This window comes from Paramisgurnus dabryanus, chromosome 15 (assembly GCF_030506205.2).
Source record: "Paramisgurnus dabryanus chromosome 15, PD_genome_1.1, whole genome shotgun sequence".
Taxonomy (NCBI): Eukaryota; Metazoa; Chordata; class Actinopteri; order Cypriniformes; family Cobitidae; genus Paramisgurnus; species Paramisgurnus dabryanus.
This window is the reverse complement of record NC_133351.1, coordinates 20,631,985-20,654,490: the sequence shown is the minus strand read 5'-3', so window position 1 is coordinate 20,654,490 and position 22,506 is coordinate 20,631,985. Positions and strand designations below refer to the sequence as shown.

The window sequence follows — 22,506 nt, the reverse complement described above, 5'->3', positions numbered from 1 at the left end:
CTTTTTTTTGTTTCACGTGACGATCTACAGCGTGTGTGTGTGCGCTTTGGTCCTCGGGGTTTCCCCCACACAACAAGATTTCTGATCGTAAATATTCAACATGTTGAATAATTATGATTTCCAATGGCAGCGGCCCTAACGTGCTTCTTAGCAGATTCAGACGCTCTTAACAAACCGTGCAGCCCAGAAAAATCTTTTCGCCCACACAAACGATCGGGACTTTACCTAGGATTGTCGTAAGGGGAATATTGGCCCAAATTCAGCCCGAATATCTTGTGTACCCAGCTTAAACTAAACTCTTTTTACTTTTTAAAAGAAATTGTTTGCCCTAAATGATAATCAGAGTTATTGTTAACGGTGGAAAATTAAGAGATGAGACTTTTAACATTCAGTTGAATGGTGATCTAAACAGCTAAGTTACACTCTGCAAAATGTTGTATTGTTTCAACCTAAAATTGGGTAAAATATGGACAAATCTTAACCTAAAATTTTTCTAGCTAACTTGAACTACATTTTCTAGAAAACTTTTTTTTATTATAGTTTACATTTAACTTGACTATTAAGCATCACAATATGATTTTACAAGGTCATATTCTCATATTGAGCAAAAGAAATGAACAACTTTATTTAACGTGTGATCTGATGTTTGTTAACTGAGCTTTTCAGTATAATGCAGTGGTTTACTGACATTTTGTCACCCTGAACCACACTATTTTTTTTTAGATTTTTACGTCATCTGAAAGCTGAATAAAAGGCTTTCCCAATAATGAATGATTTGTTAGAAATAGATGCAACCCATTTGAAAATCTGGAGTCTAAGGGTGCAAACATCAAAACATTGAGAAAATAATTTTTAAAGTTAACAAAATTAAGTTCTTAGCAGTGCATCCACACAAAAATAGTTTTTATATATGGAACATGATTTTTACATAATCCTAATGATCTTTACATAAAAGAGAAATTTTAACATTTTTAGCTTCTATCAAAAATGGTTAACCATTCTCTGCAAGCATGTGAAAAAAATACGTCATTGAAATTTGGCTCCCCTTGTGACGTCAGAAGGGGAAAATACCGCCCCTTATCTGCACTATCCAACCATGGCACTGCCATTTAGTGCAGAGATCAGCTCATTTGCATTTAAGAGGACACACCCAAAAACAATTCATTTTTGCCACACCTACAAAGTGGCAATTTTAACATGCTATGATAAATGATCTATATCAGTGTTTCCCAATCCTGGTCCTCGAGGCCCCCCTGACAGAAAGTTTTAGATGTCTCCTTATTTAACACACCTGATTCAACTTATCAGCCTACTTTAAAAATGGTTAACGTGTCTCCCTAACGAGCTGATGAGTTAAATCAGGTGTGTTAAATAAGGAGACATCTAAAACTTTCTGTCAGGGGGGCCTCGAGGACCAGGATTGGGAAACACTGATCTATATGATATTTTGAGCTAGAATTTCATATACGTACTCTGGAGACACCAAAGATTTATTTTACATCTTAAATGTCCCCATTAATTTATCTTATATTGTTGAATGCTTTAGTCTGATTGGTTGACAAATGTTCGTAGGTATGCATTATTTATTGATAAATGCACACCTGGCCTGTCAATGTCTTAAAATAACCACCAGAGCAATGTCTGGGGTAAAAGCAGAATAATTGACTCCAGTCCTTTTGAATTATTTAAAGAGCACCAATTATGCTAATAAATGAGCACGTTAGCACGTTATTGTAATATCCCATAGTACATACATGTTATTAAAACTTGAACTAATGCACTGTGAGTCTTATAAATTGCTTACATACCTCACCGATTTCCCACTGTCTGGAAAACGCTCGGTTTAGTTCCTGTCTCCGCCTCCCAAAATGTCTTGTGTATTCGGATTGGTCAGATGACTACTCAACTGTTATTGGTCAACTGGGTTCGGCGTGTGTTTGAAAGGTTACGCCCCTGACTACGCGTGGGTTTTCCGGTTCTGACTGAGAGTCACAGGCAACGTAAACAAGCGCTATATTTCTCTATAAACGATGGTGTCTGTACTGCCTTACCACTTCAAGCTCGATCCAGAGAGTTCAGACGGCGTTACGATATAAACGATCTCCGTCAATTAACGCGATTGGATTTAACTTTTTTAGGTGTCCTTAGCTCTGCCAGAATGCTAAACGAAGACGAAAATGTGTTGCAAAGACATCCAAAAGGTAATTATAACGTACTACATTACTTTGCAAACTATATGGAAACACCAAATGTAGCACATAGAAAGTATTTTTTGAAATGATTATAAAACTATTTCACTTATTAACATTATTTACTATAGTAAACTTTATTAAAAAAGCCTGCTTACATACTATATTACTGTGCAAACTATATGGAAACACCAAATGTAGCACATAGAAAGTATTTGTTGAAATGATTATAAAACTATTTCATTTGTTAACATTATTTTACTATAGTAAACTGTATTATAAAAGACTGTTTACATACTATATCACTGTGGAAACTATATGGAAACACCAAATGTAGCACAAAGAAAGTATTAATTGAAATGAATGTTCTACATTATTTCACTATGGGAAACTTTATTATGAAAAACTGCTTACTTATAAGTGCTATGTTTTTACTTATTAGGTTTTAAGGAGAATGCAACAGGTTCCAGGGCCTCTTACCTGCGTGATTCATCATCCAGGTTTTGCACAAATTGTCTAAATCCCTACACACAGAACATTTATTGTACCGACTATAAGCCTTTGAGGTGCAGGACTAGATTAAGTTTTATTACATTTTTAAACCAATAACACTAAAGTATCATTATAGTAACAAAATACCCAAAAGAACAAAAGATGTAACTTTAAAGAAAATATAATAGTCAGTCAAAAGTTTTATTTATTTATTACAAATATATATTTAAATGTTAAACAATATACAAATAAACATACTTTAGTAACCATATTGTGCTCTTCTTTCAAAAATTTTTCAATTCATTTCTTACAGCTATCTATTCAGATAAATGGCATATCAAAGCTTTGTCAGCTGGTGCTATTTAAGACGACACTATAAGGTTATCATCCTGTCGTGTGTTGTTCTCCAGATACGCTTGGAGCTTCCTGATCAGATCGGTCACAATTTTGGCTTTCGATGACCCCTGCACTGAAGATGGCATGCAATCACGTCCTCCTTTGAAGGTCTCTCAAACTGTGATGCCAGGTCCATTGGAATCGGGGTTTCCTTCAGCTTATCTTCAAATACCTCATCAAACACAAGCCTGATCACATCCTCCACATAACTGTAGAAATATTGCAGTCAATAAATCTTTTGTTTTGATCATTTATTTCCCTGCTTCATACATTAAGTTTTTAATTATGAATGTATTTGAAATAAAACATTACTGCTTACGGTATGTCACTTGTGTGTTTTGGGAACATAGCCTTGTACTTTCCCTCCTGCCTTTTTTACGGCTTGGTGACATTGTAATGGATGGCTGCAAGGTACAAATACCTGTAAAATATAAACAAGCAATTAATTTATTGTAAAAGTAAATACTACTTTATTTAACAAAGTTACTAAAATACTTATATACCTGCACAGCATTCCAATAAATGAGAAAATCAAAAAAATTTTGCTGCAAATCTGAAATCTCAGGCTACGGACTGCAAAGGCATCCACTGATGATGGTGATGGAAACATTGTGAAACGATGCTACTGCCTGGGTTCCTATGATTATGCAGAGAAAAAAAACTTTGTCATCATCAGTTATACATCTAAGACTGGTAGTGGTTTCACTAGCTAAATACATCATGTGTGTTACACACCTTTGCTCCTCATATGCCAGTCTGACTCCTTGTACTGTGTGTTATGATGTTGCATGTTTGCATACAGTGTAGAAGGATGTGTACAGCTGCGAATCTAAGATATAGACAAATAAAACAAACATGTATTCAGTCAAAAAGACATATTATAACAATAGAGTACCATGACTGTAAATCGTTAGACTATTCATTAAAACGTTAATGTATTACATATTCCATGGCCCAACATAAGCAACACACATTACGTGTTTACTTCGTTTCAAAATCTAAGAAAGCTTCAAGTAAATACAACAGTAAAATACATATAACTTTAAACAAATCATCTGTACTTAGAGTTTCTTGAGTTTGATCATGAGAACAAATTTTACTGGTAACCGTTTAGCTGGCATTTGTATTTGTATTTAGCTTAGCAACTTAGCAAGTTTGTAAACATGTCTAAACCAACATCGATAAAAAAAACGATAGTCTGCATAATTCAACATACACGTGTGTAAATATGGTACGTTGTTTATGAAATACAGTATTACAACACAAGACAATTAGCTTGCAAGCTTAGCTCTACACGCACATTATGTTAATCTCCGGTTACGTAACGTACAGTAAAAGGCAAATAATAAACGTGAATACTTACAGCCTGTGATCCAGAAGTGCACAGTAATCCAACTTTCAAGAGGAGACCTCGCGCAAATCCAGCTTTGGTTCATGAGAAGCAGTTATTGTGAAAACTCCGTGAACAACTTCTGACTGGATTTTTCCGGAACCGTATTAAACATGATGTCCTCTGTGTAAGTCCATAAAGTGCTATTTTGCCCTCGCATCTAAAGACACAGCGTCTACTCGAGAGATTTAATCGCTTAAACAATGAAACAAGAGTTTGCAAACAGAGTAAAAGCAGGGACTCCCAACCTCCGCCATTTTAGCTCTCTTCTGACTCGGCGCTCCCCACCCTCGTCTTTGAGGGCGTACCCAAGCAAAGCAGAGAGGGCTGAACTATGATAATGTTGGTCTTATCTACGTCACTAATCCCAGGAAGTAAACTGTTGCCTACAATCCGAGTGTTTTTTGTAGTCCTCGAACGTTAGAGACGATAACTCGCGTCATCGTTTTCTTTGAGGTATGTACTTTTTGAATATCGTTAGCATGTACTAATGCACACTTACACACAAAAGGATGTTTAAAAACGTGTATCCCATAATAGGTGCTCTTTAAAAATAATGCACACCCGCAGTATAACTCCGCTTTGCATCATGCCGTATTACCACCGTAGATGTGCATTTTTTTTCGGAATATTTTAATAGCACGTTGTTAGTTATTCCTTACATAAATTCTGTGTAATTAAACCTCAGAAAAATAAGGCTACTATCGACCAGCACTACACTGTATAATTAAATGTTTGGTTTATTCAAAGTTTAAGATATTTTTGTCATGAATTTTATTTGGCGGGGATGTGAAAGGATGCACCAAAAGTTTGAGAACCACTGGTATAACGTGAGATCCAAGACATGAAACGGATTTACTGCAGAAGTGCGGTGTGCTTTATTAGCTACTGATTCAAGGTAAACATTTTCCTCTAACTCCACACCTACAGAATCAAAGAAACAAAACACACATGCAAAATAATGGCCAGCCTTCAGCAAGGGAGGGAGGAGGCTCGTTTTTAACTTTTTATGGTTTCACTTGGGAGGAATCGCTTGAGTCTCCTTATCATTTGCAAGTTTAATATTTTTCATTTTGCTTTTCATGTGGCAAACTTGGTGCTTCTGTCTGTTCAGTTCTTAAAAAACGATCGCTTGAACGTTTTCCTTGTCACGTATAAAGTGAATTATGAGCCCATCTGTTGTACAAAAGATTAAATTCTGCAACTTACTAGGCTATCCAAAGATTTTGAATGTAGTGTGATTTGCAACATACAAAAATAATGGGCTTTAGTTAGTTAACTCTTTTAGACTTTGAACAAATAAATATTATTATCTGTGACTTAAATAGGTATGCATAGTTTAGTCAGTTTCACATGCCACAACCACAATAGATTTGATGACATGGGCACAAACGAATCATACAGTAAAGAAGACAAACAAAAGTGTAACGTGTATACAAGTGTCTTAAGCCCAGTGGCTATCAAACTCCCCTACAGAGGGAGTCTGAGATGGCAGCAGTTGTATTTAAATAGCATCCACGTAGTTGGCTGGCAGCATACCAGTCTTTCCAGTACGCTGCACGGTGCCATACATCCAGCCTTCATCAATGGACTGCACATTCACGATGACATCGCCATCCCTGAAGGACACCTCATCGTTGTCAGTGGCAGCATAGTCGTACAGGGCACGGACGGTTTTCTGTTAAGGGCACAGTGGAGGATTTGAAACGGTCATCACTTTGTTATCTTCTAGCAACTATTTAGATTTATGTAAGCAATGTGCTCGAATATTACTATTACCAATAGCATTTCTCTGTCATTACTTACTCCAGTGGTTGAGGGATGTGAGGGTACAGAAGAAACGGTGGTCTGCTGTGTTGCCACAGAGGAGGATCTCTGTTGAACCTCAGTAGTCTTGGTCTGCTGGTAGCCTGTATTAAATATTTAATACATTCTCTTCAATGAATGACTTGAGCTGGGTTGTCACAGGCACGGTCACATTTCATTAAAACTTAACATGCATCAAATACTTTCATATCATACCAAAAGAGGAAACCCCAAAGCCATTGCTGTAGAAAGATGTACGGTGGTCCACGTTCTCGGACAACTCGGACTTCTCATCGCCCACCCCGCTCATTGCACTGGTGGAACGGGAGTGCTCCTTACTGCGGCGCTGGGCTTGAACTGAACAATGCGACAAATAAATAAACACCCATTTGAGTGACTGTCTTCAATCAAGGAAAGTACATCTGCAATAAAAAAGGACCCTTAGTACAGTGATGACTGAGGAATGGTTTACCTGACATCATGTGAAGACTTCTAGACTGGATGTTGTCCTCAGCAGGGTCATAGTCAAAGACGGAGCCAGGGTTTGTGCGCCACACACGCAGGTCTGGAAAAAAGAAACCCATTTCAGTCAATATACTGTAAGTGCTACAGGGGAAAATGTTACTTCATGTATTTTTATATGATTTTTTAAAGATATTTTCCAGAAGGGCCATGCTCATTGGAATGCATTTTTTCTACCTCCCGGGACTTTTTATTAACTACATTTCTACAGAATGTACATATGCATTATGGACATCTTTGAACATTGGCATCTGATACTGTTTATTTACTGAACCAGTTCTTAACTCTTTCCAAGCCAGCGTTTAAAAAAAAAGGTTGCCAGCCAGTGCCAGCAGTTTTATGATTTTTACAAAAGTTTAATGCTTTCCAGAAAATGTTCTTCATTAAAAATATAAACAAACAATATATCTAATGAAAGAACAAACCAAAACGTTGCTTTTAAACAAACAAAATATTTCATCCTATCTTCAATTGTTCTCTTTTTATCACCTATCAAATATGGGTAGGTTTCTTAAAAAAACAAAAAGCTGATTTAATTGCATTTTTGTAAAGGACATTTGTTAGACATTTGTTAGATCAAAACACACAAAGTTTTTACTGTTTTTGGATCAGTGGATGCTTCAGTGTTTTATAAGTTGTGTAAGAGCACCACCTAGTGGATAATAGCAGAAATATGGATTGGTGTAAAAACTCGCTATTGGCAGGAAAGCAGTTTTTCTTAATTGACGAGATAACTCGTCAATGGCGGGGAAAGAGTTAAAATAACGTTTTTGCTCATTTTGCTGTTCTCCACCTAACGTCTTCAAACGCAAGCACACATCTTTCATCTCGTGCAGGTAACAGTATGTGTAAGCTGACCAGTGGTGGTCTCCTGATCATGTTCCTCTGCACGTCTCCTCTCCATCTCCACGACACGTCTCTGGATGCCACGGTAGTTGATGTCACTGAAAGCCTGGGTGGTCCTCTTCACACGCTCAGTTATGGGGTCAGAGATGGTGGGAGTGAAGCTGCCCTTACTCTTCTCAAAGTCCTCGTGGTATCTGACCTGGCAGGCCCAGCAGAAAGTGAAACATGAGGTAGGGCACACAAACCAGTGTAAAATAAAACGACATACGATGCTGTTACTAAACAATAGAACATGGATCAGAGCATGGCCTTATTTTTAATGAACTGACAACCACATGCACTCTTTGGGTTCTTTGCAGTAATGCAAAAGTAGAAATTTTTTTTGGTTCCCCAAAGAACATGTAAGGTCAAAGTTCTTAAAATAACCATATCTTTCTTGTCTTTTTATACAATAGTTTGCAAAACCCCTTTCTACTATGAAGAAACAACAGAAAGGTTCTGTGGATGTCAGTGGTTCTTTAAGGAATAATACAGCCAGACAAAGAACCTTTAAGAGTGTAGTTTAATCAGTCACGTTCATTTTATAAGGTTTAAACTAGTTTGTACTAGTGATGCACCGATGTATCGGCTGCCGATATTTATCGGCCGATTTTTGATGAATTTGAAACCATCGGCATATCGGCAATATCTCGAGAAAGGCCGATACCGATTGTTTATTAATTAACTGCATAAAGAAATCCATTATATGTAAAAAAAAAATAAAATGAGTTAATGTTGTTAATAAAATAAATGCTGAATAGCAAAAACCACCTTTGAAGGTTGTCATGCTGTCTTATTATATTTGTTTTAGCTTAATTTGTGCCTCTCTTATTATGTTGGTCAGTTGAATGTTAATTAGATCCAATCCATGTTCAGGAAAAATAATTTGATTTAGAAATAAACTAGCTAATAGACCAACTGTATAGGATTGTATACAAGTGTTTAATATCGGCATCGGTATCGGCCAGAAGTTGTCTGTTTAAATCGGTATCGGTATCGGCCTAAAAAAATCCTATCGGTGCATCCCTAGTTTGTACTTTTTTAAGCCATTTTTTGCATTGATGTTCAACCGTGTTACATTCTACACAGAAACTTATAACAGGGTTGACCGTTGTATCACATTCATAAAACTGGATTATATATCAACTAACCATGCTGTTACATTCAACATAGAAACCTATAACAACTGTAACTGTGCGTTCACACCAGATGCGGAAGAGGCGGCAAAAACGCGCAATATGCGCGTAGTTGGACACTTGAACATTTTGAGTTTCCTTGCGTCATTTGTGCGTGAAAGTCGTGCATAAAATTTTTGTCATTTGAGACATTCACACGTAAATCCGCATCATGGGAGGGGCTTATATAGCTCAAATTGAGTATACTTACCAGATTGTTCGACCTCCTCACTCACTTTCTTCCTTTTAATTCCTTTTAATTAAAAGTACGAAGATGTCTCGTGTAGCGATAATGATTGTCCTCCATTGTGGTTTTGTATTTCTGTCATGTCACTGCTAGCAAGCTCCTGATTGGTTAAGGCAAAAATTCGTTCAAAAAAAAGTTCAGATTTTTCAACTAGCGTGGATCACGCGGCAATGCTCAATTCGCGCGTTCCATGCCATCTGCGCTGCGCCATTCGTGCTTACCGTGCCACAGGATGCATATTCACGTCTTTGCATTGACTTAACATGTAAATCACTCGCGCTTGCCGCCACTTCCGTGTCTGGTGTGAACGCACCATAACAGGGTTCACCGTTTTATCACATTCATGAAACGGAAAGATTATATATATATATATATCAACTAACCACCCTGTTACATTCAACACAGAAACCTACAACAACTGTAACAGAGTTAACCCTTGTAACCAACCTGATCTCACAAGAATTCGTACATATTTCATGAGTTGGGCTAATTCGTACGAAGTTAATTGTGCAAAAACATACAATTATTACAAAAAACCCCGCCCCCAAGCCCGACATCACATGGGTCAAGGCAAACCGTCCAAAAATGTAGGAATATGGTCGTACCAATTAATATGAATTAGCTACCTCATAAAAAATTGCCATGATATAGCGCTGTGATATGACATTCATTAAAGGGAAGGTTTAAATATCAATTAGCACCCTGTTACATTCAACCCCGAAACCTATAACAACTGTAACAGGGTTGACCCTCATATCACATTCATAAAATGAAAGGTGTATATATCAACTTACCCCAGAGATGATACGCTGAGAATCTTTGACACGTCTCAACTCAGGGGTGTCAAGCACAAAGGCGGCTTTGCCTTGCACCTGCTTACGGAAGCTGTCAGAATACAGGACCTGAACCAAAGACAGCACATCGCATACTTGCATTAGACACCATATATCTTGGGTTATACTCATAAAAGTTCCTGTTGAAGACCGGGCAAGAGGTCAAAATGTTAGACTGGACACAAACACTACACGAATCAGCTCAGTGCTGGGTGTTATTGTGATTTCAGATAAATGAATTAGAAGCTGGGCTGGATTAAGCGTTCAAGTTTACCAAGTCGTATGTATGTAGAATAGAGCATCAGGGATGATTTACAGACAGTTAAATGAAATGTACTAAATTCAGCAAATGAAGGAATACAGTTAATATTATTAGGCACCTAAATGAAATGCGGCTGTCAGTTAGAAAGGTTATGTTTACACGCGAGGCTCACACACTCAAGGACGTGAGTCCTATATAAAAAGCGAGTACCGAGCTAATTTGAGCTTGGTTCCTTTTCACCCGCTCCATCTCTGGAGTGAAAACCACAGGTGTTCCCTTTGCAGATGTGTCCTTATATAAGACCTACAGTGAAGAAAACAGCAACCCCAGAGGCCAGTCAGACACATAGCACCATGACAAATATACAACACAACACAACAAACATTGCACACAACACACTGTGACAAGAGTTATATCCTAGAGGATTAAAAGACAAACCTGGTGGGGAAAGAACGACAAATTTGGGATACAAAAGCTCATCTAGTGTTAGGATTATGTACTTTTATAAAAGAAGGAAACTACGTGTGCTGGATTAGGAACAGCGTTTAGACCACATTTAAAAGTTTAAACTCACAGCAAAGAGGGAACCTAACTAGGGTGAAATATGATGTAGTAATTTGTGAAATTAAAGCAGTTTAAGCAATTAGATTTAAGCAACAAAAACTATTTTGATCTACCTCAGTAAGAGTTTTAATAAAATGAGAGGGATGTTAATGGGAAATGAAGAGTTAATGGGAAAAGGAGCCACTCTTTTGTAAACCCTATAGAGTGTCCACTACCGAGCTGATGTGCTTCTGATTCTCTCTGACCCGCTTCACCTCGGGCAGGTCCGGAATGGCTGTGCCTTGACCCACCAAATTCTTGTATTTTATCTATCCAAGAATTCATGCCAGAAGACCAAAGAGTCACAAATCGAATACACAAAATTGGAACATTCATCCACAGATACAAAACACAATGACAAGCAAAAATCTGTCGTTGGTGAAAAAAGCAACAAAATTGGTTATAACAGAGATGAAATAACAACAAAAATATCACCAGCAAAATGTCAATAATACATTAAAAAGTTACTATAAAAAAAGTTAATAAAGATCTAATAACTGGGTTGGTCTCTGAATATTATTTGAAAATTAATAAGGATTATACAACAGTTGTCCAAGTGAAATCGTGTCTGATTTTGCCCCAAGCAAGCAGCAGTATTTTTTGGTCAGACCCTGCATCCGAGTTCGCATATGCATTAGTGGCAGCCGGTGACTTCTTTTTTCAAGGGCGCTCGATGCGAAGTTCGTCACAACATGTATGTAGCCCGTCATGTGTGTGGGTCTTTTTTCAAAATGTGTTCTGTGTGTCGAATGATCACGTGTCTTGTCAAAATAAGTGCCTGCTGCAGATGCGTCTAAAGTGTTTATGATAAAAGAGATGCTCACCTTTGCCAGATACTCGCTTAATCTTATGTGTAATCAGAGTTTACTGTTAAGGGAGTGTCTTGCATGTATTTTGTAAACGTGAGCTTCTCTTTTATCATAAACGGTGTTGAGGCGTGTGCAGCAGGTACTTATTTTAAATTAGCGCCCCTTTGGTGAGCAGACAAGAGCCGCAAATGCTATACATCATAAATAGTATTTGATTAGAATTAGTCCCCAACCATAGTTTGTATAAAATGAGTGTCCTTTAAGTAACGGATATGTACGATATGTCATTACCATGTACAGAACTCGAATTATTCATCTTTGCCTAGGTAAATGGGTCAGTGACAAAAATGGTTTTCAAGGTGAGAAAAAAAAACTTGTTTTAAAAGCACGCATCAGGTTTATTTCAATGCACAGTGTATTTATGTTAATTTTATGCAAATAAAAATTACGTTTGCACCATTTTTATTAAAGTTAAGACTTAATGGACCTGAAAATGTCAAATGGTGTAACCACCAATCATGGCAAAGAATGAGAAATATTAAATATTTTATCCACCTTGATGGCATGTAAGCGTATTTGCTAAAAATCGTAAAAAAATATAATTATAAAACTAATAAAATATTATTTTATTAGTTACTTCGAAATTTAAATTTTAATACATTTTTTTAATGTTTGTCTTGACAAAACAGCTCTGTTTTCTAAATAATCAAATGATTTAAAAAATGTATCTATATATAGATGATTATATTTTATTCCACATTTTTTTATGAATAAATTTATATTTTAATTTAAAAAAATACTAGTTACACCAATTGACACAGACAGGTTAAACCACATTTACAATTTTGCAATTATCATCCAAATATTTCTTTCAAAATGAAATACCTGAAATGTATTCTGAAACCATAAATTTTAAAAATCTCCAAATGTATTTTTTAAATTTTAACCCTTTTACATTTAATTTATCCATCTGGACACAAAAAATTAATGTCATGCCATTGACCCAAATAGAGTTTTACATTCTAAGGCTCCTTATTGCTTCTGTCCGGAAGTCTACCGTTAGTTAAGTTTGAGCCACAAAAGTCATTTGTTTATCTTGTTCCCGCTTCCTAAATAGGCGAATTGGGATGCAGCATGGGTATCTGTGGTTTCCAGAAAACTTGGAGTGGAGCTGAATTTCATTTGCATACTCTGTTCTAGTCTGTGCATTACGTAGATATTTTTGCTGGAGGGTAAAATATACAAACTGACCCAATGCTTTTCTGTTTGTTTTTAGAACTGTTGTATAAATGCAATATCAAAATCACAATTGTGCAGTTGTACTAATATGCCGGTGTTTACCTGAGAACTTCATAGCCATATTGATATTCAGTACAACATCACTCTTGCTCAGATGATATTGCTTAAATAATTAGAGGATTTCATCACAAGAGCTACACAAGTGTTACCACTACGAATGGATTTGATGTCTAGGATTAACAAACACTAAAGGTGTCAAAAGGATTATTTAGATGATGGACAGACAAGGAGTAGTTTGGTTTATGTTTGGGATAGAGGTTCACACCGCAGTGTACCGTGCTAATATTTTGCTGATTGCGTTTAACCCTCTCCATCTCAGGGGTTTCTGATATAGCTGTTCCTCCTCCCAAACCCTCCTTGTATTGGATCTTAAAACATGTAGAAAGAATGGTGCAAAATATTAAAAAAGAAAAAGGTAAAAATGAAGTCAAATTATATTTCAATATGTGTTTTAAATTAAACACCAAAAATCTGGTAAAAAATCAAAACAAAAAAACAAGGATAAAATGTAGTAAGAAAAACATATCTACCAAGAAAAAAAGTGGTAGGGGTTATTTGGTTATTTGTGGCATGAGACAACTACATTAAGTTTGTCTGAGTATTTTTTTTTTTGAACAGCGAACTGGGGAAGGGCCAAAATGAGAATTTTAAGAATGATGATGGATGAATTGGTTAAAACAGATTCCTTATAGTCAAAATAAACACTACCGAGCTGATGTTCTTCTGAGTTTCCCGTACACGTTTCACTTCAGGAAGGTCGGATATAGATATGCCTTGACCTAGTGAATTCCTGTATTTAATCTAATACATATATCAGCAATTTCAGTGGATGAAAAGTGATAAAGACAGAGCATTGACAAATAGAGAAATGCAACAAAAACACAAAATGGGAATAGAAATAAAAAAATGAAAGAATGGAGTGAAAAGCTTCACTAGTCCTGGGACCAATATTATTATTATGTAGATGAATAAATGTATGGACCATGTTATTGTATGTTAAATAAAATGATTGTGGTAATTTGTTTAAAAAGGTTAAAATTATAATTTAATATTAGATGATGGTCTGTCTTAAAATGAATGTTTGTGTTTGAGATTAAATTTATTAGAAAATATTAAAATTGTAATTAAAAGGAGGCATTATTTGGGAATTTTGGGACACTCCAACGAGAAGCAGGATAATGGGAGGGTCACACCGCAGTGTACCGTGCTTATAGCCTCCTGATTGCGTTTGACTCTCTCCATCTCAGGAGTTTCCGTTATGGCTGTTCCTTGACCCAGCTCTTCCTTGTATTTGATCTTTGAAATTGTACATAAGCATAAGGAGACATAAACATGTTTTGTTTCATCTGTTGGGTGGTACATAGTTTTCAGCTGTTTTGTCTGGGGAGACTTCAGAATAAACCCTCACAACATTAACACACAAAACTTTTGAAAACAAAACAAATTAAGACACAAAAATAAACAGACTAAACATTTAAGAAAATAGTGACAAACAAAACCACTTCAAACACATAGATGAAGACAGATACAAACTGACACTAGTAAATTGTAAAATGGTTAGAGCTGCTGTTTAGAAAGGACAAGATTGACAATGTCAAACGTATTACGTATTAGTCTCTGCTATGCTAGTTTAAAATTAATGCCTACATCTAAGGCCTGTTTAGAAAATACGCTGATGCAAAGTTTGTTAAGTTGTGGTTGCAGCGTTGAAAAAAAAAAAGGAAAAAGGTAGTGTAGCCTAAAGCAAAAAAGAAAAACCAAACGGAAAAAGACAAAAACGTTCGTGGTTAGCATGTAAAAAAATAAATATACTTATTAAGCAGTAGGTACCGAGCTGAAATTCTTTGTATTTTCTCTAACACGAAGCATTTCAGGGGTGTCCTTAACTGCTGAAACTTTGCCCTTACTGTTTTTAAGGTCAAGCTGGTACTGAAGCTATAAAGAAGAGAGCACAAGGGCAGTTAAAAATAAAGAGAAGAAACAGTGCAACCGAAAATCATTCAAGATGATTGAACTGTGGACTTTTAAAACAAACTATAAGTAATCATTTCACATGAATCTTCCTATTCTTTATCATTTCTTTCTATTATTTTTTCTAGTTTCACCTTTTGACAAGACAAACATGTCATACATGAAAGACACAGACCAATCACAACAAAAAGTTTAAAAGGCCACATTCAAACCTGAAACACCGGACAATTTGGAGAAACACTTACGGTGCTGAAGTTTTTCTGGTTCTCACGCACTCTCTGCATCTCAGGAGTGTCCAGGATGGGCACATAATGAGACATGGTCCTCTCAGCCTCCTCCTTGTATTTTTTCTGTTTGAGAAATACAGAGATGTGGATTTCGAGAAAGTTTGCAAACACCTGGATTCTGGATTTTGCCAAACATTTGTGGCCGTTTAAGAGACATTAATAAACACTTGATTTAAAAAAAACAGAGCAGAGTTTTAAAATAGTTTTAAAATGCACTGGTAACCCACTGCTTCTTGGGGTTTATTGCTTTAATATAATTTTAGACAAAGTGGTCATATAAAATATTGCCATTTCTCAAAGAAGCAACTCTCATACCTGGCTCACAAGATTCCTGACTTGCTGAGCGTGTATAATGTCAGGGGTGTCAAGTACAGTGGTGTATGTGGATCTGTTGTGCTCCGCACTCTGCTTGTACTTGGTCTAGAAAACATACAGTATGTAACTTCAGAAACTGATGCATTGTTTAAATGTAGATACGAAGCTAGAATACGAAGGTAGTCTGTTTACCTGACTGAGGATGTCAGTGGCATTCCTTGCCCTTAAGAAGTCTGGGGTGTCATTAGCCAACGCCAACATTCCTTTTCCCTTGATATCTTCCTCCAATCCTTTCTTGTACTCTCTCTGCGGGAATTGGGCAAATATTATCATACTTATATGTTTATTAGTGATTACATATTTATGCAGTTTCCCAACCAAGCATGAAAAATAAACAAATAAGCGCTAAAAATGAGGTGGTGTTATAGCACAAAAATGTGCAAGATCAGGTCTGTGGAGAAAGTTACAAAATTAAAACAGCAGGGAGTCAATTTAGAATTGCAAAACAAAATGACATTTAGTAGGAGTCTCAGCGGGATGAAAGGACTTTCTGCCCCAAATCTGGTTAAATGGCGCATCAGTGGAAATGCCCATTAGATTGATTAGTGATCGCAAGAGGTGAATGGACTTATTGCTGCCTGGTTAGTGCGATGATGAAGAGGGAGGGGGTTGTGAGGATGACAGGTAAAATCACAGTACAGGTCAGATTTGGCCATCCTACCTCGCACAGGATATGAGTAGCATTCTTTGCTCTCATTAACTCAGGAGTTTCCTCCAGCATTGTAAGACCTTTACCCTTAACCCCTTCCTCAAGATCCCTCCTGTATTCTTTCTACAAGGCGGAGAAGAACAGAAATACTGCAGACACATACACCACACAGACACATGCCGTACTGGGTGTAGTTTGGTCAGACCGTTCAAAATCACCAAATATTTGCTCTGCGTTTATCAAAACTACTAAGTGAATTAAAAATACAGGTGCCCACACAACATTAATAAATAAACCCTTTCAGTTTCTTGTACAGAGCAAAGGCAGTGTTGATTTTGAAAAGCCAACCAGGTAAACACATACAGTACAGTACAGTATTCATCAGAAATATCACAAGCAAGAACATGACGCCATAAAATTCTCTTTTAATTCTTCTAATTAATGAGCATGCTTAGGTTAACTGAAGGATTGGAAACCAAGATATTAGAACCAAGATATTTGACCATAATAAACAAACCGGGTCAACAACACACATACAGAGATGTTGAAGGGAGGGAGAATGAAATTATTGAGATTGGATTACGGCAAGAGGATGGTTCATGCATACTAAACCATTACCTACTTGGGTGTGACCGGAAACTTCAAAGACACTCATGAAAGGATTATGTTTGTGGTCTTAGTATTATTACCGGAATGGGGAAGGAGAGTACAGTATAAAGACCACATGTTACCTCACTAGCAATTTTCGTTGCGTGTCTGACATGCACCATGGCAGGGGTGACCTCCAACCCAGAGAGGTTCTTGCCTTTCATTGTCTCCTCAAAGTCCTTCTTATACTCTTTCTAATCACCATGCATATAGGAGAGTGAAAGATACATGAAGCTTTAGGAATATGGATCTAGTGACAGCATGTTACCATGGTAACACTGGATCCTCAGTCGAAGAGCATGACATCTTGAATGTGTCTTACAGAGTACGAGTAACACATGACAAACATAAATGCATACCGAATATCTTGGGCCCATGGCTTCCCATTGCTTAAAAGTCAATGGCCCTCATTTATCAAAAGTGCGTACACCAAATTTCCAGCGTACACCTTGCGTACACCCAAAACCACGGTGACTTTGAGATTTATCAATATGGACGTTGGCGTACGGCACGCTCAAATCCTACGCCAGCTCAGGAGGTGGTGTACGCACATTTTGAGTTAGTGCAGAAATGCGCAAAAACTTCCTAACACCACAAAACGTACTGACAAACTAAAATATATGATATATTATGACCCACTGTAAAAAACATAGTAATTATAAACTTCAGTGTTTATTTTTATGCAACAATGTTCAATGTTTAATTTGTGAGACTTTACCAAAGCATTTGATTTGTATGCATATGTATTCCTTCAGTTGAGAGCCTGTGCGCTTTACCTGATGTTTCAGAGCGAGCATGTGAACGGAGCTTAGTGGGAGCGGATCGTTGAGCGGTGCGGTAATATTACCATCAAAGCGCCTTTCCGAAAATTCCGCTCCCTCAGCACCGCTCGTTGAACCCAGAACGCCCTTTGATAATTTGCTAGTTCGAGAATCTGTAAAAACATCTAGCAATAAGTTATGGAATTCAAGCCTTATACATAAATGTAAAGTAAAAATCAAAGTTAAGATTGAGCAGGAAGAAAAAATTGAAAGGGACTGCGGAGAGACTGAGTTAGCAAATATTCTTCCTGGAAACTGAAGCGGCACATTGCAAGAAAGCACAAGGATGTGCTACGAAAACATGGTAATGCAATAAAAGGTAAGCTAGTTACGTACCATTCGATGATAAATAAATACAGATGAGGTAAGGTAAAATGCTTGTGTTGAATGGAGCCGTAAATCTGATCATGATGACATGCGGACAAAATTATGGCCACGAATAATTTTTTATGCTATGGACACTTCTTTTTCTTATTTAGTCTAAAGTATGGCCATAAATTTAGAATTTGTTCCCAATATTCAACAGTTTGTTCCTTGGAATAAATTATTATAATATTTAGAATATTTAATTACTATTACAATTATTATTACTTCAAATTATGAATTAGCTTAGCTAAAACATGTGGATGTCGTGGAAAAAAATTGTTAATTTGAATTATATCCGGAGCTCCGTATCAAACTGGATCTAAGATACAGCTAACAAACAACTGTATGTAAATACAGAACAACACACTACAAAAGTTACTACATCATTTTAAAATATTATATAAAAAAAATTAACTGAACCATTAAGCAGACATAGAATTTAGATGTAGGCAACAGTAAATAATAATAATAATAATAAATAATTATTCTTCTAAATATCAATTAATAATAAAAATAATAAGAAGAATATTACAAATTGTCATCCAATTATTAATGTGTCTTTAATCCCACTCTTTAAACTGCCAAATAAAACAATTTTGTTTCTTTTCACTTCCCCGGATTCTCTTCTTTGCCGTCTTTCATGTGTCAATGGCGTAAAATGAGGGCGTGGGGGAGGCGGAGACTTGAATTTATATGGGCTTGTTATTCTAATGACGCTCGTTTTCGGCCGCGGCATTTATGAAGGGCAGATATTGCGTACACCTGAATATCAACGGTACGCACAGTTTCATAAATCAGGCGGTGAGAGGAGTGTAATCATAATCTTACGCCAACATATACGCCCGTTTCTACGCAAGAATGATAAATGAGGGCCATTCACACTAAGACATTTACTATAAAAATGTTTCATCATAGCTTTATGTGGTACCATATAAATAAACTGGTTGTATTCAACTAAATCAACCTGACACTGACATTAGCTTACCTCAGTAAAACCATTTTTAAAGGGTTGATACCATATGGGTCCACTTTTTTACAGGGGTGTATTTTACAGAATACTGGAGCAAAGGTTATACCTATACATGGCCGTTTGTTTTTTGCATTGTTGCCATTAAATACACCAGGCTTTAACATAGCTGCCATTTTACCTGACTCTGAAGATGTTGAGCCTCCATAGCAGTCACGTATGTAGGGGTCTCAAAGTCCAGCATGGCTTTGCCTCTTTCTTTTTCATATTTCTCCTTATACTTCACCTATAGTCAAACGAAACCCCAGAAAGAAACATTAGGTACAGAAAAAACGAACTGATATACTTAATAGTTGACTGAATAATACTTGTTTGACAAAAAACAGCTTTGGTTACATACTGTTTGGTAATGACTGTTCTGTATTTTACTTGCTGTTGAATCATTTGACATATGATGTTGTTAAAACCCCTTATTTAACCCCAAATTTTACTGTAATGTGAAAAATTAATAAAAGAGGGGTTTAGTAATAAAAACATGTTTTAATGATCAATGATGCCCAAACAGCTTTCTAACTTTGTTCAACAAGTTGTTGCATCACATAGAGAAATGTTCTGTAAACTATTTTTACAGGACACAGTAACATAAAACAAATAAAAATTCAAACAATAAATACAAAACATGGCTCATCGATGAAGTGAAAGGTCCAGCATGTGAAGACTCTCTCATCCACAGGACAATAGATGATGTGATCTGGATGGGATGTGAAAAGCTCCAAAACTGTACAGGATGTGGACTTACGTGACTTTGTAGCTCTGAGGCCTCTTTGTGGTGAAGTTGCTCAGGTGTGTCGGTTATCAAAAGGTAGTGACCCTTACTTTCCTCAAACTTCTTCTTGTACCGGTACTAAACAGGAACGCCCAATAAAGCAGCTTAATACAACGATATGCAAATCCAGTGCACTGAACGTTATCTCTCCCAAGTCAAAATGGCCCAAATAACCAAAATTTAGGCAAATGGACCAAAAAAAGATATGACTGATGGTTAGCATCTTAATGTAATTTATATAAAGCAATGCACAATAAAAACTATTTATAATGTTAACCACCAAGTCCCACAAAAATTATGTTGGTCTGACAAAGCCAACATGCTGCTATTCTAGCTCCCTTATTAAATACCTAAACCTAATAAACTAAATGCACTTTCTGATCGTAACTCCTACTAATTATTTTAAAGTCACAATGAAGTTGAAATGAAAACCTTTTCTTTTTTAATATTGTGGTATTTTTTTACAAATTACTTTTCTGCGAGCTTCATTATTTTAAAAAAAATTAATGTACCCTCATAATCTTTAATCAAAAATAGGGGTGCACCGATATATCGGCCGATGAAGCTTGCTATGCTTCTCAATTAAATTGCACGTGCTAGCTTAGTTAACGAGTCCGTAGGGTGTCCCATCTGTCATTTTTATGATTCGAAGTGTGCTCATCAGCGCCCCCTTTGCCCCCCGATGCGGTCTTTGGTGAAGCCCGCACTGCAGCAGGCTTCGCGCACTTTACCAAACCAGAAGTCCTTGCGAAAGAGCAATCAGACTAAAGGGGGGAGCTTACACTGACGGGAACGCTCGAGTCTGTCCCAAAATACAACTCTGGTTCAACCACATGGACTCGCATCGAGAGTCCCTAAAGTCTGCACTACATGATGTCATCAAAGTGTGGACTCTGGGTCGGACCACAAGTCTGGAGTGTGCCATTTGGGACAGGGCCCATAATGCTTGAAACCTTGAAACCATCTCTCTTTAGTTCCGGTCATGAGGAATGGGAAAAGATCACAGTGATTAACAAATAGCATCATGACCCATTCCAATCAATTCTCAATAGATTAATTCATGTCCCGCCCTAATTTTTTTCTCATTTCAGAAGCCATTTCACTTGGATATACATCAAGAAGGGGAAAATATGACAATCGCTACTTCCAGTTCATTGTGACTTTAAGGTAAAGTATATCCACTATGATTTACTACCAATCTGGCTGCAACCACCCACAAAATCCTTAAACCAGGTCTATTTAATCCACAGGCTTGAAACTTAACCTTAAACCTAAAAACTTATTTTTAAAATACAAAATACCTAAATAAAGTTTTAAACTTTCAGACAAGGTTTTGTCACGCCAGCATTCAAAATTAATTTTAGTTCATATACCCAAAAGAAAATTAAAAATATAAAAATGATTAACAGGGATCTAGTAAAAAAGGGTTAAAAAGATTTTTAAATGTTAAAGAAATTAAAAAAACAACAACAACTAAATAATCACCCAAAGATGAGATGTTAGAGTGCTCAGTGCACTAGATTAAGAAAAAAATTATCACAGTCTACTAGTAGTAGTAAGAAGTCGGATGAGGAGGGTCACTACCAAATGATAGCCGGGAATGATGAGTAAATCGTTTAAATGAGTGTTTACTCTAAGGATGATGGATGTAAGATATGATTCATTGTTACGATGTGTGGGGTAATTCTAGGCTAATAAGAGGGAAATGAAACCGGCTACAAAAGTCTTACTTCACTGGCCAGCTTGCTAGTGCTCAGGCTGTGCTGCATGGACAGGGACTCGGCCATGTCAGTAACAGGTTTATGAAGCTTCTTCAGGTCTCCTTTGTACTTCACCTGCATAATATAGCGTAATATAACGTAAAAACACTGTACATGAAATCTGACAAGCAAAAATATTGTTTTTAAAAGAGACTTAAGCACCTCGCTTGCAAGGTCATTAGCATCCTTCATAGTTTTATAAATCTTGCTGTTCCTTAGATCATACTGTGGTCTCTTTCCTTTCTCCTTGTCAAACTTCTCCTTGTATTTCACCTTTGAGAGAGTGACATTGTTAGTTGCTGTCTGCAGCAAATTCTCAGGGTCACGGGAGTCAAAATGCTTACAGATGCATAGAGAAGGAATAATCAAATGAATTGTTTCATGCAAATATCAGAGGATTCAACATATACTGATTATAGTATTATTAAGAGACAAAAATCTAAAACTTTTCCAAGACATTCTGAATAATCTTCAGATCTGTGGAAGAATCAGTCCTGTAACATCAAACAGAAACACCTGTGGAGTGTGTAGACCAATTTCTTCTGCTTTTCAAATCACTTATACCTAAATGTTTATTGTTGGTAAGCATCATAATTGGGAGACTTACTGCTAAAATATTTCTGCATTGACTACTAGTTTAGTACTATCGTTGTATATTGAATCTGCACACTCCTCAGTTCAACAGCATGCCAAATGTATACAACATAAAACTTGACACTAGTTTGTGAACCGGAGATAAAGAATGAGATTCGTATGTCAAAAAAATGAGCACTTTATGTCAGAAAAAAAAGGCTAATTGATTGCAAAAAAAAGACTTGGTGTGGTAAAGTCTATGCTTGGCAACAAGGCAAAAGCTTTCAAGCAAGCACAAAAATGAAAGATAAACAATATGACTGAAAAACATCAAAATGAGATCCAAACAAAAATA

General features: G+C 36.6%; 1 protein-coding gene and 1 long non-coding RNA gene across 12 annotated transcripts in view; one reads left to right on the top strand and one right to left on the bottom strand.

The window, feature by feature from the left end:
* The first annotated feature begins 1,690 nt into the window (after nucleotides 1-1,690).
* LOC135733158 (uncharacterized) lies at nucleotides 1,691-3,388 on the top strand. Its single transcript, XR_010526906.2, has 3 exons — nucleotides 1,691-2,201; nucleotides 2,632-2,689; nucleotides 3,092-3,388. It is a non-coding gene; the product is annotated as an uncharacterized lncRNA (long non-coding RNA).
* Nucleotides 3,389-5,321: 1,933 nt separating this feature from the next.
* The window catches only part of neb (nebulin), a 58,605-nt gene continuing 41,420 nt past the window's right edge, over nucleotides 5,322-22,506 (bottom strand). For 3 of the 11 annotated variants that reach the window (XM_065251472.1, XM_065251471.1, XM_065251474.1), the window contains 21 exons: nucleotides 21,741-21,851; nucleotides 21,549-21,653; nucleotides 19,792-19,896; nucleotides 19,174-19,278; nucleotides 16,922-17,032; nucleotides 16,203-16,313; nucleotides 15,674-15,787; nucleotides 15,482-15,586; nucleotides 15,125-15,229; nucleotides 14,739-14,843; nucleotides 14,112-14,204; nucleotides 13,617-13,709; nucleotides 13,184-13,276; nucleotides 10,977-11,069; nucleotides 10,408-10,500; nucleotides 9,897-10,004; nucleotides 7,654-7,840; nucleotides 6,746-6,838; nucleotides 6,490-6,630; nucleotides 6,274-6,377; nucleotides 5,322-6,145 (listed from right to left, as the gene is read on the bottom strand). In XM_065251472.1, coding sequence (XP_065107544.1) covers nucleotides 5,972-6,145; nucleotides 6,274-6,377; nucleotides 6,490-6,630; nucleotides 6,746-6,838; nucleotides 7,654-7,840; nucleotides 9,897-10,004; nucleotides 10,408-10,500; nucleotides 10,977-11,069; nucleotides 13,184-13,276; nucleotides 13,617-13,709; nucleotides 14,112-14,204; nucleotides 14,739-14,843; nucleotides 15,125-15,229; nucleotides 15,482-15,586; nucleotides 15,674-15,787; nucleotides 16,203-16,313; nucleotides 16,922-17,032; nucleotides 19,174-19,278; nucleotides 19,792-19,896; nucleotides 21,549-21,653; nucleotides 21,741-21,851 — 2,349 coding nt within the window. In that variant the 3' untranslated portion in view covers nucleotides 5,322-5,971. The remainder of the gene's footprint in view (nucleotides 6,146-6,273; nucleotides 6,378-6,489; nucleotides 6,631-6,745; nucleotides 6,839-7,653; nucleotides 7,841-9,896; nucleotides 10,005-10,407; nucleotides 10,501-10,976; nucleotides 11,070-13,183; nucleotides 13,277-13,616; nucleotides 13,710-14,111; nucleotides 14,205-14,738; nucleotides 14,844-15,124; nucleotides 15,230-15,481; nucleotides 15,587-15,673; nucleotides 15,788-16,202; nucleotides 16,314-16,921; nucleotides 17,033-19,173; nucleotides 19,279-19,791; nucleotides 19,897-21,548; nucleotides 21,654-21,740; nucleotides 21,852-22,506) is intronic. The other 8 variants (XM_065251482.1, XM_065251476.1, XM_065251475.1 and 5 more) reach the window with 7 other exon arrangements.